The 13,256-nt window shown below is 37.7% G+C and overlaps 1 protein-coding gene across 2 annotated transcripts in view; it reads right to left on the reverse strand.

Moving 5' to 3' along the window:
- SH3BGRL2 (SH3 domain binding glutamate rich protein like 2) overlaps window positions 1-13,256 on the reverse strand; it is a 77,050-nt gene that overhangs the window by 5,813 nt on the left and 57,981 nt on the right. For both annotated transcript variants that reach the window (XM_055274186.2, XM_063637850.1), the window contains exon 3: window positions 1,983-2,063. In XM_055274186.2, the coding sequence (XP_055130161.1) occupies window positions 1,983-2,063 (81 nt within the window). The remainder of the gene's footprint in view (window positions 1-1,982; window positions 2,064-13,256) is intronic.

Consider the following 13,256-nt stretch of genomic DNA (forward strand, 5'->3'; position numbering starts at 1 on the left):
TCCTACCATGTAAGAGCAATTATAGGTGCTAATGATGTCTTTATGTTTCCTGATAGGCTTTCTTGCTGTATTTTTTATGTGTGTATACTACACAGGGAGTAGGAAAGGAAAAGAGAAAAGAGGGCTTTCATCTTTTAGTACATTAAATCTGTGAACACTCAGTCAAAGCCTTAGACTGTAGACTGTATGATGAATCACTAACAAGGTGAAAAATAGAAGATTAGAAGAGAAAAAATGCTAAATTGTTCTTGAAGACATTTTCACTTCTCTCATACAACGATGAAGTATGAGTTACTCCTAGCCTTTAAAGCCCTAAATGGTTCACGGAGAGTGGCACAGACCTTGTGCTATGGACATCTGCTCTGGTGCCAGATACTCCTGCCCAGGTACAACTGATTTAGGTCCCTGAAAACGGTGGGCTGAATGGGGGCAGTGTCCAGGGCCCTCACTACCTTTGGGATGGTCCCCTGAAATCAAGTTAACTTTAGTGACACCAAGATCAACTTTAATACTATGGCCACAAACTATGTGAGAATGTGTATTTCATACATCATAGGTTTCCTGAGAAACTGGTGAGAAAATACATTTCTTTGAAGAATAAAAAAATCAGCCCACAGTCTCTAAAGAATTTACATATTTGGGGAAAATGGGAATAAACAGTATTTTTTAAAAGGTTTTTGCACAGACAATGATGCCCGCTGGATTTATGTATCCATTAGACTACCCCATCCTAGTTTTTTCCAGTTCTTTGAAGATAAATCTGGACTTTTAATATCTCTGGATGAAATACCTTATAAAAATACTCTAATTTTCCTAACAAGTATTCAAATGTTCCATCTTTATAAAAGTAGTTTTAAGAACCTTTAAATACGGTATGCGTGGGTTTTGCCTCTGCTTAAAACATGTGCATGGAAACCACCCACAACCATCTGTGGACTTACTGATGTAAAAACAAAGCAAGATTTCACATTGGCTATGCACTGCAGATGCTGGTGTATAATTTATGTTATTGAGGGTCCCTGCCTTCCTCCTACATGTATGCCAGAGATGGTACAAATCCTGGGTAGCCTCAAAAGACCTATTATTTTCAGACATTAAAGTTCTAGGAAATGTACTTTTATTTCAGTTGTGTTAAAAATAGACATATTAGAATTCAGTCTCAATTTGAAACACTCAAAACCTCAATTACTATGTATATAAAGACTGCAAGGAAATACACAAAAATGTCAATGTGGTTAGCTCTGGATGGTGATTTTAATTCTTTGTTTTACCATTTTTTAATATTTTCCCAATTCAAAAAAAGGAGTCTAGGCTACTTTCATAATGAGAAAGAAAATGTGTGTTTTCAAAGTAGAAATAATATCAAAATAGTACTTTACTTAATAAAGAAATGTTCTTTCTTTTTTGAAAGTGAATCTACAAGCTTAATAAAGTTGTGATAACACACATCATTTCTAGTTCTAAACATGAGAAAATATTGGCTCCTTTATGTTTTCTAAAAGACATATGACTTAATAAAGTGGCTTCAAAATATTTTGATTAAGGAATTGAAGATTTTTTTCAAGGTTGACCATTTATTATTATAGACCATCTCTTCTCCAATGAAAGTAAATTTAAAACACCTTTAAATATGACTCTGAGTCTGCTATTTAAAAAAATGTAAAGTAAAAAAATTTGCAATTTTAAACAGAAAGCACCTACTAGTTTTTGCTACCTTAAATTCTTGGAAGAATGGGGTATAAATTAAAAATAAGGTAATATTCTAATTTATAGCAACAATTGAAAAATTGGGGGGAAAAACACAAAACTAGCTTCTGTCGTATGTTTTAACACTGGGTAGTCTCTAATTATGCATCAGAAGAAGCAAAACCCCCAAATCTAAGAAACTGTATATGCACTCCCCTAATACCGTCACTCTACATCTCTAAGAAAAATTCAAAACAGATGAATTCTAAAACAAGAATAAGAAAAGATTTACCTACCTTTGATGCCAACCGTGGTTTCAGGCCTAAAAATGAAAAGACTGTGTTGCTTTCCTTGGATTCAAAAAAACTGTCATAATCCTAGAAAAAAGGGAAGGAGAAAATAAACCAACAAAAGCAAACAATTATCTTTATATTTGGTGCTTTGGACAAGTTCTTCATGGAAGTAAAAAATGTACCATTGCTCCGTCCAGATCAGGGAAAAGCTAAATAAATCTGCTGAATTAGTCTGCTTGCACGTAAAAATTTATTTTAGTATGATGAAGAATGTAACAAGTTTTTAATCCAAAACCTATGACAAGATTAAAATGTAAAACATTTGGTGACAGAAATCAAATAGGAACACACTCCTTTTCCTTTGTGGGCCAAACTAACATTTGTCTGTGTGGAATCACTCTGACCTAAGATTTTACTCTAGGTCTTCAGTATGGAAGGCTGCCTCCCAATTCCACTCTTGATATTTTGTTATCTAGGGCTTTGAAAAAATCACTGGGTAAACAAAGCTGTAAAGGTCTCCATGTGTCAATGAAAGTGTGTCTTATTCTGCTTCTGAAGTTTTCCACATTCTTCGAGACCATCTCCTTAGAGGGAATAAAAAGATCAAATAAAAACTAAAGGAAACTATATTCTCTATATATTTACCTTTGCCTCAAACATATAGAATCATTTTTCTCTTCTTACCTTCACAAGAAGGCATCAAGGAATTCTGGTCAATGTGTTCAACTGTTTCTTTTCAAAAGTTTGCATTTATCATACGTAAAGCAGTCTTAAAATTTGGTAATTTGATAACTTTATCCTAAGGATAAATAATGTAAGCAAATGATGATCACAATCATTTTAGGCATTTGCTTTGTGCTAAGTGTCTTATAAATGATATGTTATTAAATCTTCACCACAGCCTGCCAGGTTAGAGACTGGCTCAAGGCAAAGAAATATGTTGTCCAAGTTTGACAGCTAATAAGTGAGAGAACTGATATTTGGGTTCATGTTTCACTGACCTTGAAATTCACACTTTTTGTACTCTAGGATGCATCCTGCCCCAAAGGAAACCAAGTATGGGGCACCACGTGTGCTGGAGTCACTGAGCCCTAACAAATCCATTGTTAAGCCAAGCCAACAGCATCTAAACTTGTAGAGATTCGCTTCCTGCAACGCATGCCTTGTCTGATTAAAAAATCTTTGAATTATTTGGTTCTGTGTACAGATCCTCTTCTCCAAAAGCTTTAGCAATTGAGTCTTGTGGTTTGGAAGGCAGTAGCCTCAGGTTTTTCATGGGCTGCTTCTTCTGTCATTTAGGATCAGCTCTAAAGAAAGGCCTTCCTTGACCAAGCCAAGAAGGAGCAACATGTCTGAAAAGAGAGATTTGGCCAAGTCGTCTTTGAAAACTGGCATTGAAGCTTACATCTGAAGGATGAATAGAGTTGGCCAAGTGAAGGACAGGGATGGGAGCATTCTTGGGCAGGGAGCAGCACCAGTGAAGTGTGAAGCTGGCAGGGTGGACAGGGATCAACATATGCTGGGCTTTGTAAACCAAGAAAATGATCTTGAATTTTATCTTAAGTACCAAAAGAAATCATATAAGGGTTTTGAGCAAGGGAGCAAAATGATCTAGTTTCTTTTAAGAAAATACCTAAATAACTGTGTGGAGAATGGCTCAAAAAAGGGCAGCAAAAAGGAAAGCAGGGGAGAAAAGGGAGTACGCTTTGGCAATTGCAGTAAGCAATGGTGGCAGCTGGGCTGACGGCAGAGGGCAGCAGACAGGCTGCAGATACATTTTGGGGGTAGAAATGATCATATTTGGTTGTGGATTTGATGGGGGTGATTAGGGAGAAATAAAAATTAAAGTGGCCCTGAACTTTCTGGCTTGATGAAAAAGACGAGAAAAAACAATCTGAAGGGAAGGTTGGAGTTCAATTTCAACATGCAATATTTGAGAAACTATATGAAACATTGAGTAAAGAAGGTATCAGCTGAGCAATTGGAGGTTCCTAACAGCTCTAGGATGTAGAGATTTCACGGAATTTGTAAGAAAATTTGTAATTTCTTGTAAGACAAGATATGATCCTAACTATGCCACAAAAACAGGTCAAAGTTTGGCATGAAATGCAGGCAAAATCTCATGGACTGAAAATGTTACATTCTTTGTAATGAAGCTATTTCCAAAGAGTTGAGTAATAATTCCCTCACAAGAGTTCAAGAAATAATTCTGTTCAAAACATACTTTCTCTACCTGACAATTTGTTGACTATACTGAATGTGGTAGGCAGAGGAAGAGGGCTAAATTACAGCTAGATTTGTTCCATCCTTTAACCTATCCACTGTATGTAACTTAGTATACCTGTTCTCTCTATACCATATTCAGCCTCTACTCAGTCGAAAGTCTTTCCCAGCGGAAGCTCATTCATAGCCATGGCCCTGATTAAATTCACAATCTCTTGCCCTGACCTCTCTTCTGAGCTCTGGTTCCATAAAAGTCACTAACTGTTCACAGACTCTTAAACACAACAGGTCTTAACAACAATTCATGATCTTCCACTCCACAAATCGGACGTCTCAGAAAATGGCACCACTATTTACTGGGCCCTGTAACTCCAAAATCAACACATCACAGGACTCCTTTCTTCCCTCAACCACTGGTTTATATATCCCTTAAGCCTCTCAATTTTTCCACATTGGTCTCTACCAACCTGATCTAAGCTAGACTTCTGCAACAGAACCCCAACTTATCAACCTTTGTCTAATCTCACTATTTCTGCCCCATCATTCTCTCAAAGTGAGGACAGACTGATTTTTATAAAAACAGATTTGATCTCACCCTCTGCTTAAATCCTTTCCTTTGAGACTTCTCACTCCTTGTAAGATACAGACCAAAATCCTTAATGTAATGTGAAAGGCCCTACATGGCCTAGCTCTAATTCATCAGGTTTGGGGAGAAGGATCTTTTTTGTTGTTTTTGAAATAGGGTCTCACTCTGTCACCCAGACTGGAGTGCAGTGGTGTGTTCACAGCTCACTGCAGCCTCTACCTCCTGGGCTCAGGTGATCCTCCCATCTCAGCGTCCCAAGTAGCTGGGACCACAGGTGCGCACCACCACACCCAGCTATTTTTTTCATTTTCTGTAGAAAAAGATAAAAAAATTCATCTATGTACATGAGAGAAATTATAGAGATAACCCCTCTTTTTAGAGAAAACCCCCTCTACAAACAGACCACCGCTCTGTAGAGATGAGATATCATTATGTTGCCCAGGCTGATCTTGAACTCCAGGGCTCAAGCAATCATCCTGCCTCGGCCTCCCAAAGTGCTGAGATGATACGCGTGAGCCACCATGCCCAGCCAAGAGGGGTGTTATACTTCTACTTGCACCAACCACTGTCTGATGCAACCACAGATTCATTTCTGGAAAACTGAGTGGTGTCTATGTTTAGTCAACCGTGGATGTGACGTCCAGCAAACCACTATGAATTATCTATGACCTTGATCAACTCCTTTAACCTTCTCAGACTTTCTTTCTGTATCAGAATACTAGTGAACTCCCTTGGAACTCCAGAATTCTACAAAATAAAGGAGAATCCAGTAGAGTTGCTCCTAAATGGACTGTTAGCTGTGTCCAGGTGTAAAGCTCAGCGTAAGTATTCCTGTTCCTGCAGATATTTATTTGAAAATCGCCCCTGTCTTGTTTAACTGAATAGGTAAGGGAAGAGATACTAATGAGAAAAATTGAGGGCTAGCAACTTGATCATCAAACTGCTATCCCTGATCTTGTTTTAAAAGGCTACCATCTGTCTCTATGTGATTAAAAATATCTTACATGGTCATTTGGGGTGACTCACACCTGTAATCCCAGAGCTTTGGGAGGCTGAGGTGTGAGGATTGTCTGAGGTCAGGAGTTTGAGACCAGCCGGGGCAACACAGCGAGACCCCGTCTCTAAAAAATATTTAAAAAATTAGCCAGGGATGGCAGCATGTGCCTGCAGCTCCAGCTACTTGGGAGGCTGAGGTGAGAGGACCAACTGAGCCCTGGAGTTCAAGGCTACATGCAGTGAGCAATGATTACACCAGTGCACTACAGCCTGCATGGGTGACAGAGTGAGGGAGGGCCTATGTCAAAACAAAAACAAAAACAAACAACTCTAAGGTCAGTGTGAAATGCAGGAATGAAGGCCGGGCGCGGTGGCTCACGCTTGTAATCCCAGCACTTTGGGAGGCCGAGGCGGGCGGATCACAAGGTCAGGAGATCGAGACCACGGTGAAACCCCGTCTCTACTAAAAAAACAATACAAAAAAATTAGCCGGGCGTGGTGGCGGGCGCCTGTAGTCTCAGCTACTCGGAGAGGCTGAGGCAGGAGAATGGCGGGAACCCGGGAGGCGGAGCTTGCAGTGAGCCGAGATTGCGCCACTGCACTCCAGCCTGGGCGACAGAGCGAGACTCCGTCTCAAAAAAAAAAAAAAAAAAAAAAAAAAAAAATGCAGGAATGAAAAGTTAATGAAATGTATAAAGAAAACATAAACAATGCCTCACTCAATCTCTATAAATGTAGTATGAATTCTACTTTCAAAAGATTTAAGTGGTAACACAAAAATATTGTGCATGTAAAAGAGCAAAAGGCAAGGTACAATGAGACTTAATGTTTGTATTTCAGGTTTCAGTGTTTATAATTAAAAACCTTAATCTTAAAATGATCCCAATGCCCCAAATCACAACATTGGAAATCAGGTAAATTCTCACATGCAAGTTTCATATATATAAACCAACACCTATAAAGTAGACAGATTTTGAGGCTGCAGCCTCAAAATTTTGAGATTGCACCACTGCACTCCAGCCTGAGCAACAGGGCAAGACCCTGTCTCAATTGAAAAAAAAAGGAAAAAAAAAACTGTGTATATATAACATTTTCTCTCATGCAGAGAAAATATGTAACATTATCAATAATCCATTTGTCCATATTAAATTGAAACCATTCTTAAAGGTTCAGTCACCAAGAAAGGTATTTAGAAATGTCAGATGTTTAGAAATCTCAGAATAGCAACATTTTTTACTTTTGGAAAAATTTCCCTTAAGCTGTATTTCTCTCATAATAATTATAAGTGTTATTTTTATGTTATGAACCTTTAATTCAGTGCCCTATCACTATTGCCAGCAGGGTGCTTCTTATCCAAAAATTGAATGGGATCCACCCAAAAGAACAGAAATTTTTATTTAATGTAATTAACTGCTTCCAAACGACAAATATAAAATTTGGTAATTAGCTTGAAAAAGAGAATGATTTAAAGAAAATCATTTTTAAAAGTCAGTGTTAGACTAGTACCTGACAGACACCAGGTTACCATTAATTTCTGTCATGTAGATAGATGAATTGCATTTGTTAATTAATGACATGCCATGTTTTAGGTATATCATGTTAGTAACAAGTAAATCCTATTTCTATTCTGTTATTTACCAGTTTTAAAGAATTGTGTGAAAAATTTACTTTCTAACATTCAAAAGCTTTTGAGTGGCCTGATGAATCCTAAAGTATATAAATATAAAGTGAAACTATTAATATTTTCTTTGTCATGGTTAAGCAAAAAGTAGATATGATAGAGATAAGTTAAATTGCATGTGAAATAATTTAAGATTAATATAGTATTAAAAATTTAAAACTACTTCCTATTAAGAGACAAATTCTTATGGTTGTAAGCATTCTTAAATAAAAGAAAAAAATCTGCTTTCTTATCAAATTTGTTTTACTTGTCAGGCTAATACATATTTAAAAAATACCTTAGGGTTCCTACTACAAAGGTTAAAACACTGTATTTTTAAAACTCACATAAAGTTTCCAAATGGGCTCACTGAATTCCTTATAGTCTAAGGCACTCTCCCTAGAGTGTTTTGTAAATACACATCTGTAGATTGCACATTTCAGGACAATCAACCTTTTGTAATTACAGAATATGATGATTAGTAAATATTTACTTTGCAGAAAGATATAACCACATAAAACATATTCAAGGTAAAATTGCCCATTTCAGAAGCTGGTACATTTTCATTCCATTTAAGACAAAGGACAAAAAATTCACTTTGGTTATAATGCCAATCGCTACAAAAAGAAAAATCTCTGAACTGTATAGATAGTAGCATAACCAAGCTACTCCAACTCACTAAGGGAACATTTATCTAAATGCTATAATTTTAAGAATATAGCAACCTAAACAGTTGCGGTTTTTTGTTTTTGTTTTTTTTTAAATCTCTCATCACCTACACTTCTGTTTATGTTCAAGTGAAAACCACTGTTAGCGACATTTCTAAGCTCATGATAAAATCTACAACAGGTAGAGTTAACAACAGTTTCATTCCTCCACAAAGCTTACTTAAGGACATTATCTGTGCACTCCGATTAGACCATTATGGACTAAGCAAGCATCTGAGACAAACACCTTAATGTTCTTTGCCCTTTCAGTGTCTCTGGAGAGAACAGTTAGGAAAGCCCACAGCAGCCACTCTGATAAGCTGTATTGCTTCCCACGGCTAAGTCAATCACAATTAAGTGACAGGCCCACATTATTTCTTCATGCCAAGGACATAACCAAACAGAAAACTGGAGGGAAAAAAAACAAGGAAATGGTATAGCAGCAACCAGTTCTAAATGAGCCAGAGTAAATTTGTTTTACCCAAAAGAAAAATATTTTTTAAAAAGCCATTTTTTAAGACTATAGGAGTTGCTGCAGCTGCTTAAAATGAACAGTGGCTGCTTCTCAAATTTTCTTTCAAGCCAAAGGGTAGTCTCTAAGCAGAATTTCTTGATTTAGTGGATAAAGGTTGTTAGTGCTATAGTCTACTTTATGAAATCTTGCTATAGAAATCAAATAATAGTAGACAATTCCAATCCTGGCAGGATAGATAAGATGCAGTTATCTAAAACAGCTTCATTTTGGCAATTTTTATGCCAAATACCAAAATATGAGCAAATCCAAAGGTGAGAATCTCAAATTCCTAATTCATGTTTAATAGTTCTGACCATACAGGTTCAAGACAACAAAGCAAGCAAATACATCCACCTCCCCTCTTACCCAAGAGCCAATTTAAACTGGAGGGGAAGAAAACCTAGGAACAGGAACCAGCCACAAAATTTTAAGAAATACCCAGAATACATAAAACACAACCAAACAGGTAGAGAAAACACAGCAGGGGAAACCACAGCCCAAACCAATAGAAGAACAGTCCTTCCCAAGGAGCCTGCGCGGAAATCACCAGCCTGAGACAATGAACGCAACACTCTGGAGCAGGCTATGGCAGGGCAATCAACGGAAAACAGAAGTACATCTGCAATGGCTTACACAGTTTTTTCCCAGCTCTGGCCAGAGCTCCAGAGAAGTGCTCTCCAAAGAACCCTCGCTCCCTACATGCTGAAAACTCCCGGTGAGGCTTCAGGAGCCTGAGAGAGGCCAGCACAGTCTGTGGTCACCCTGACCCCACATCAGACACAGAAAGGGAAAAATGGAAAGGAAGTTCACCCTGGAGGGACACGCACTGAAGTCCATTGCCGTCTGGGGATGGCTCTTTCACGGGCACCTGAGGAGTTGTCTGCTTCGTGCTGCCCCCACTCTCTTACAGTCTTATTTAGCCCTCCTGCTCAAAGGAAAGCAGGCCTGTGAGTGACTGGGGGAAGCCAAGACAGCTCCTAAGAAAGCCAAAAACTAACAACTAGAACTAATGCTGGAGAACATAGAGATAACTTACAGAATATACCAAACTGTAAAAAAACGCTTTTTAATATCCTTGGAGAGATTAAAGAAAATGCTGCATCCACAAAACAAGAACAAGCCACTATTTTTAAAGGAATAACAAGAAACAAAAGAGCTCCTGAAAATGAAGTTTGACTGCCAAATTAGAAAGTAGATAAAAAGAATAAAAAGCAGGATAGCATAGAGCTAAAAACCAGGCTAGAGATCTAGAAGATAAAAGTTACGAATGCCTTTCAGAATGTAGAATGTCAAGACCAAGAGATGGAAATTACTAGATAAGTCAAGAGTATTGAAAGTTAGAACATAAGAGTAAAACTTCATCCAAAAGGAAAAAAAGATCCTGAAGATGAAAAGGAACGACAATGGAAGGGAGGGGGGAAAAAGGGCAAAGAAATAACAGAACTTGCTCTCAAGTGAAAAAAGACATTAGTTTTCAGATTGAGCAGTCCTATTAAACTGCTGAGCAGAATGTTTTTTAAAGGCACATACTGAAGAAATTCCAAAGCTCCAAGAAAACTCTAAAACTTTCCAGAAAAAGAAGCGAAACAACCTACCTTTAAGAATCTAATCTAGCAGACATGAAGTCTTCCGATCAATACAACGAATATGGAAAATGGAACAATGCTTCCTGGGGGAACTTGGTTTTAAATCTAGTCTTTTATATTAAACAAAATGATCAATTAAGAATGAAACACTTACAAAAAATTAAAGCATTCAGAAGGTTTACTAGGTAGGCACACTATGTTAACAAAATTATTTTCAGGACACACAAATTAAAAAAAAAATACAAGAAGGAAAAGTTATTTCTCTCATAGGTTTGCCAGACAAGTGTGAAGTGGAAGAAATGAAAAAGTTAAAATGTATTAAGAGGTTCCCTTGGATATTGACATTTGTGTCATTCTCCCTTAAGCCACAGGGATTTAGTAAAATAGGATTACATACCCTCCTCTATCTACTGCTGCTCACACTAAGCAGTTCTGTAGGGAATAGTATTTATATAATTATAACAATATACATATAATATACATTTATATAATTATTATAGTTACAAAAGAGAGTATGACATATACTTCAGCAATTCATGTGTGTATGTGTATTCATATATCAAAATAGGGGAGAAATGAGAATGTCAATTTCTCTTCAACTTTCAAAGGAAAAAGTAAATACTGTCCAATATTTAAAATCAAGGAATATAGATATTAATACATGAATGGCAGAAACTTAGAAAAATGACAAAGCAGAGCCTCATGAAAAGGCTACATGTTGGGGAAATGAGGGAAGCTGCAGAAAGAAGAGCAGAGGAAAACCAACTTTTCGCTTTGGACCCTTTGTCCAAAGTGATATTAACATGGCCTGATTGTCTTAACAGTTTTGTTCCCTCTTCATTAACCCCAACTGCATGAGGTTCAGAAAGAGACAGAATTTGAAACAGTAAGAAAACCACCAGTTTGGCTATTAGTTAAGATATACTGCTAGCCATGCAACTGGGGAGGCCTCAAACTGTCTGGATGAAGGCTTTCAGTATTCACAGCACAAGTCATCGTTTTTATGAAAGTCACATCCCAGGAATTCATCACTGTAGAATATTAAGGCAAACAACTCAGGAAGGTGAAAATGGGAGATTAAACATTTATAGACAGAAGAATAAAAGCTAGAGTTATACCGAAAAGATAAAACAGCAGAGAATATCTAATTATATTGCTGTGCTTCCGGGCATGCAGCTGATCAGCAATCAACCATAAAGGAGAATTTGTATCACACCCTCTCTACTACTCAACTTTTCCCCTCCTGGTATCTGGAAAGATGCCACATAGGAATATTTACAGGAAAACATCTGATGGAGAACATTCTCCTTGATTAGATAACTGATCTTTTAGACAGAAGGCCTTGGAATACAGATTTTCAAATGCAGATAAAGTTTCTTAAGAAAATGCTGCCTGTGGCATAGGTGAGCTTCTAACAGAGTTAGTTTTCTAAATGGATTTCATTGTAAAACTTTAAAAGTAGATTCAATAAGATTGCTTTTAACAATCTGGCTTCTAACTTTATTAATAAAATGGGAATGCAGCACAGTCTAGCTTAACGGACTTCAAACCACGTACAGCAAATGCTCAGAACCTTGACAAGGTGTGTCCCAACAGAATAGGCTGGCTACCTCCTGAGCTGAAAACACCTGTGTAGGTATTTATCCATTCATATAACCATGTTTGTTAGGTATGCTCTGTGTTTCTAGCAATCTAATGGATACCAGATACTAAGATAAATAGGGTAAAGGTGAGCACAAGGTGCTTGGAAACCAACTGAAGGCAAAGACATTTAAAAAAACCTATGAGATAAATATCATACTAGCAGTAATAAGGCACAAGTTTGCTGGGCATGGGGGAGAAGAAGTAATAACCAGAGTCCTAGTTAATTAGAGAAAGTGTAATAACAACACACCTTTGGATTGAGCTTTGAGAGAGAAACAGGGCAGAATTATGGAGGATGTAAAAATTACAGGATTTGGTAATCAACTGGGTATATGAGGTAAGAAAGATCAGTGTGGGGTGATTTTTAGGGCTTTCCCTTAAGTATCATATAGTAGATGTAGCCATTAGCCCTAAATGAATAACATCCATATCTTTGAAATAGAGCGAGTCTCCTGTGGGTAACAGTTACAGTTTTGGACTTTTGCTTTCTGTTTGTTTGTTTGTTTTCCTCACTGACTCTAAACAGAGCTCTAGTAACACATTATTACTGCAGAGAGGCTACGACGTAGGTGAAAATTTCTGCCCATCATTTTGTTCTACTCCATTCTACCAGATGACACACTCAATTGTCAGGACAGAGACCTGGGAAACAGCCAATCCAGTGTTTCTCAAACATATCCACTAAGGAACTCCAAGAGGCAGAGGGAAATGTGAATGGAATGTCCAGAGCAGGGGCAGACTACGGAAGGGACTGTGAGCTAAGAAGAATGTTTACGGCCAGGCGCGGTGGCTCACACCTGTAATCCCAGCACTTTGAGAGGCCAAGGTGGGCGGATCACAGGGTCAGAAGATCAAGACCATCCTGGCAAACACGGTGAAACCCCATCTCTACTAAATATACAAAAATTAGCCAGGCATGGTGGCATGCACCTGTAGCCCCAGCTACTCGGGAGCCTGAGGCAGAAAAATTGCTTGAACCTGGCTGCAGTGAGCGGTGATCGTGCCACTACACTCCAGCCTGGGCAACAGAGCGAGACTCCATCTCAAAAAAAAAAAAGAAGGATGTTTACATTTGTAAAGGTTGGAAAACAAAATAAAAACAACGAATAAAAACCGAAACAGAAAAGAATATGCAACAGAGAACTACGTGGCCCTCAAAGCCTAAAATATTTACCAGGTGGCTTGATCCCTGATCTAGAGGATTGAAGGACAGATTTTGAAGCAGGTCCCATAAATGTGAAATTCCTTTGAATCTTTGTTTAATCTTAAAACTTAATGGAAATAAGACATCTTGCCCTATAATATACCAGTATTTTTTTTTATTATTATACTTCAAGTTCTAGGGTACATGTGCACAACAT

This window comes from Symphalangus syndactylus, chromosome 4, assembly GCF_028878055.3.
Source record: "Symphalangus syndactylus isolate Jambi chromosome 4, NHGRI_mSymSyn1-v2.1_pri, whole genome shotgun sequence".
In the NCBI taxonomy this organism is placed as follows: Eukaryota; Metazoa; Chordata; class Mammalia; order Primates; family Hylobatidae; genus Symphalangus; species Symphalangus syndactylus.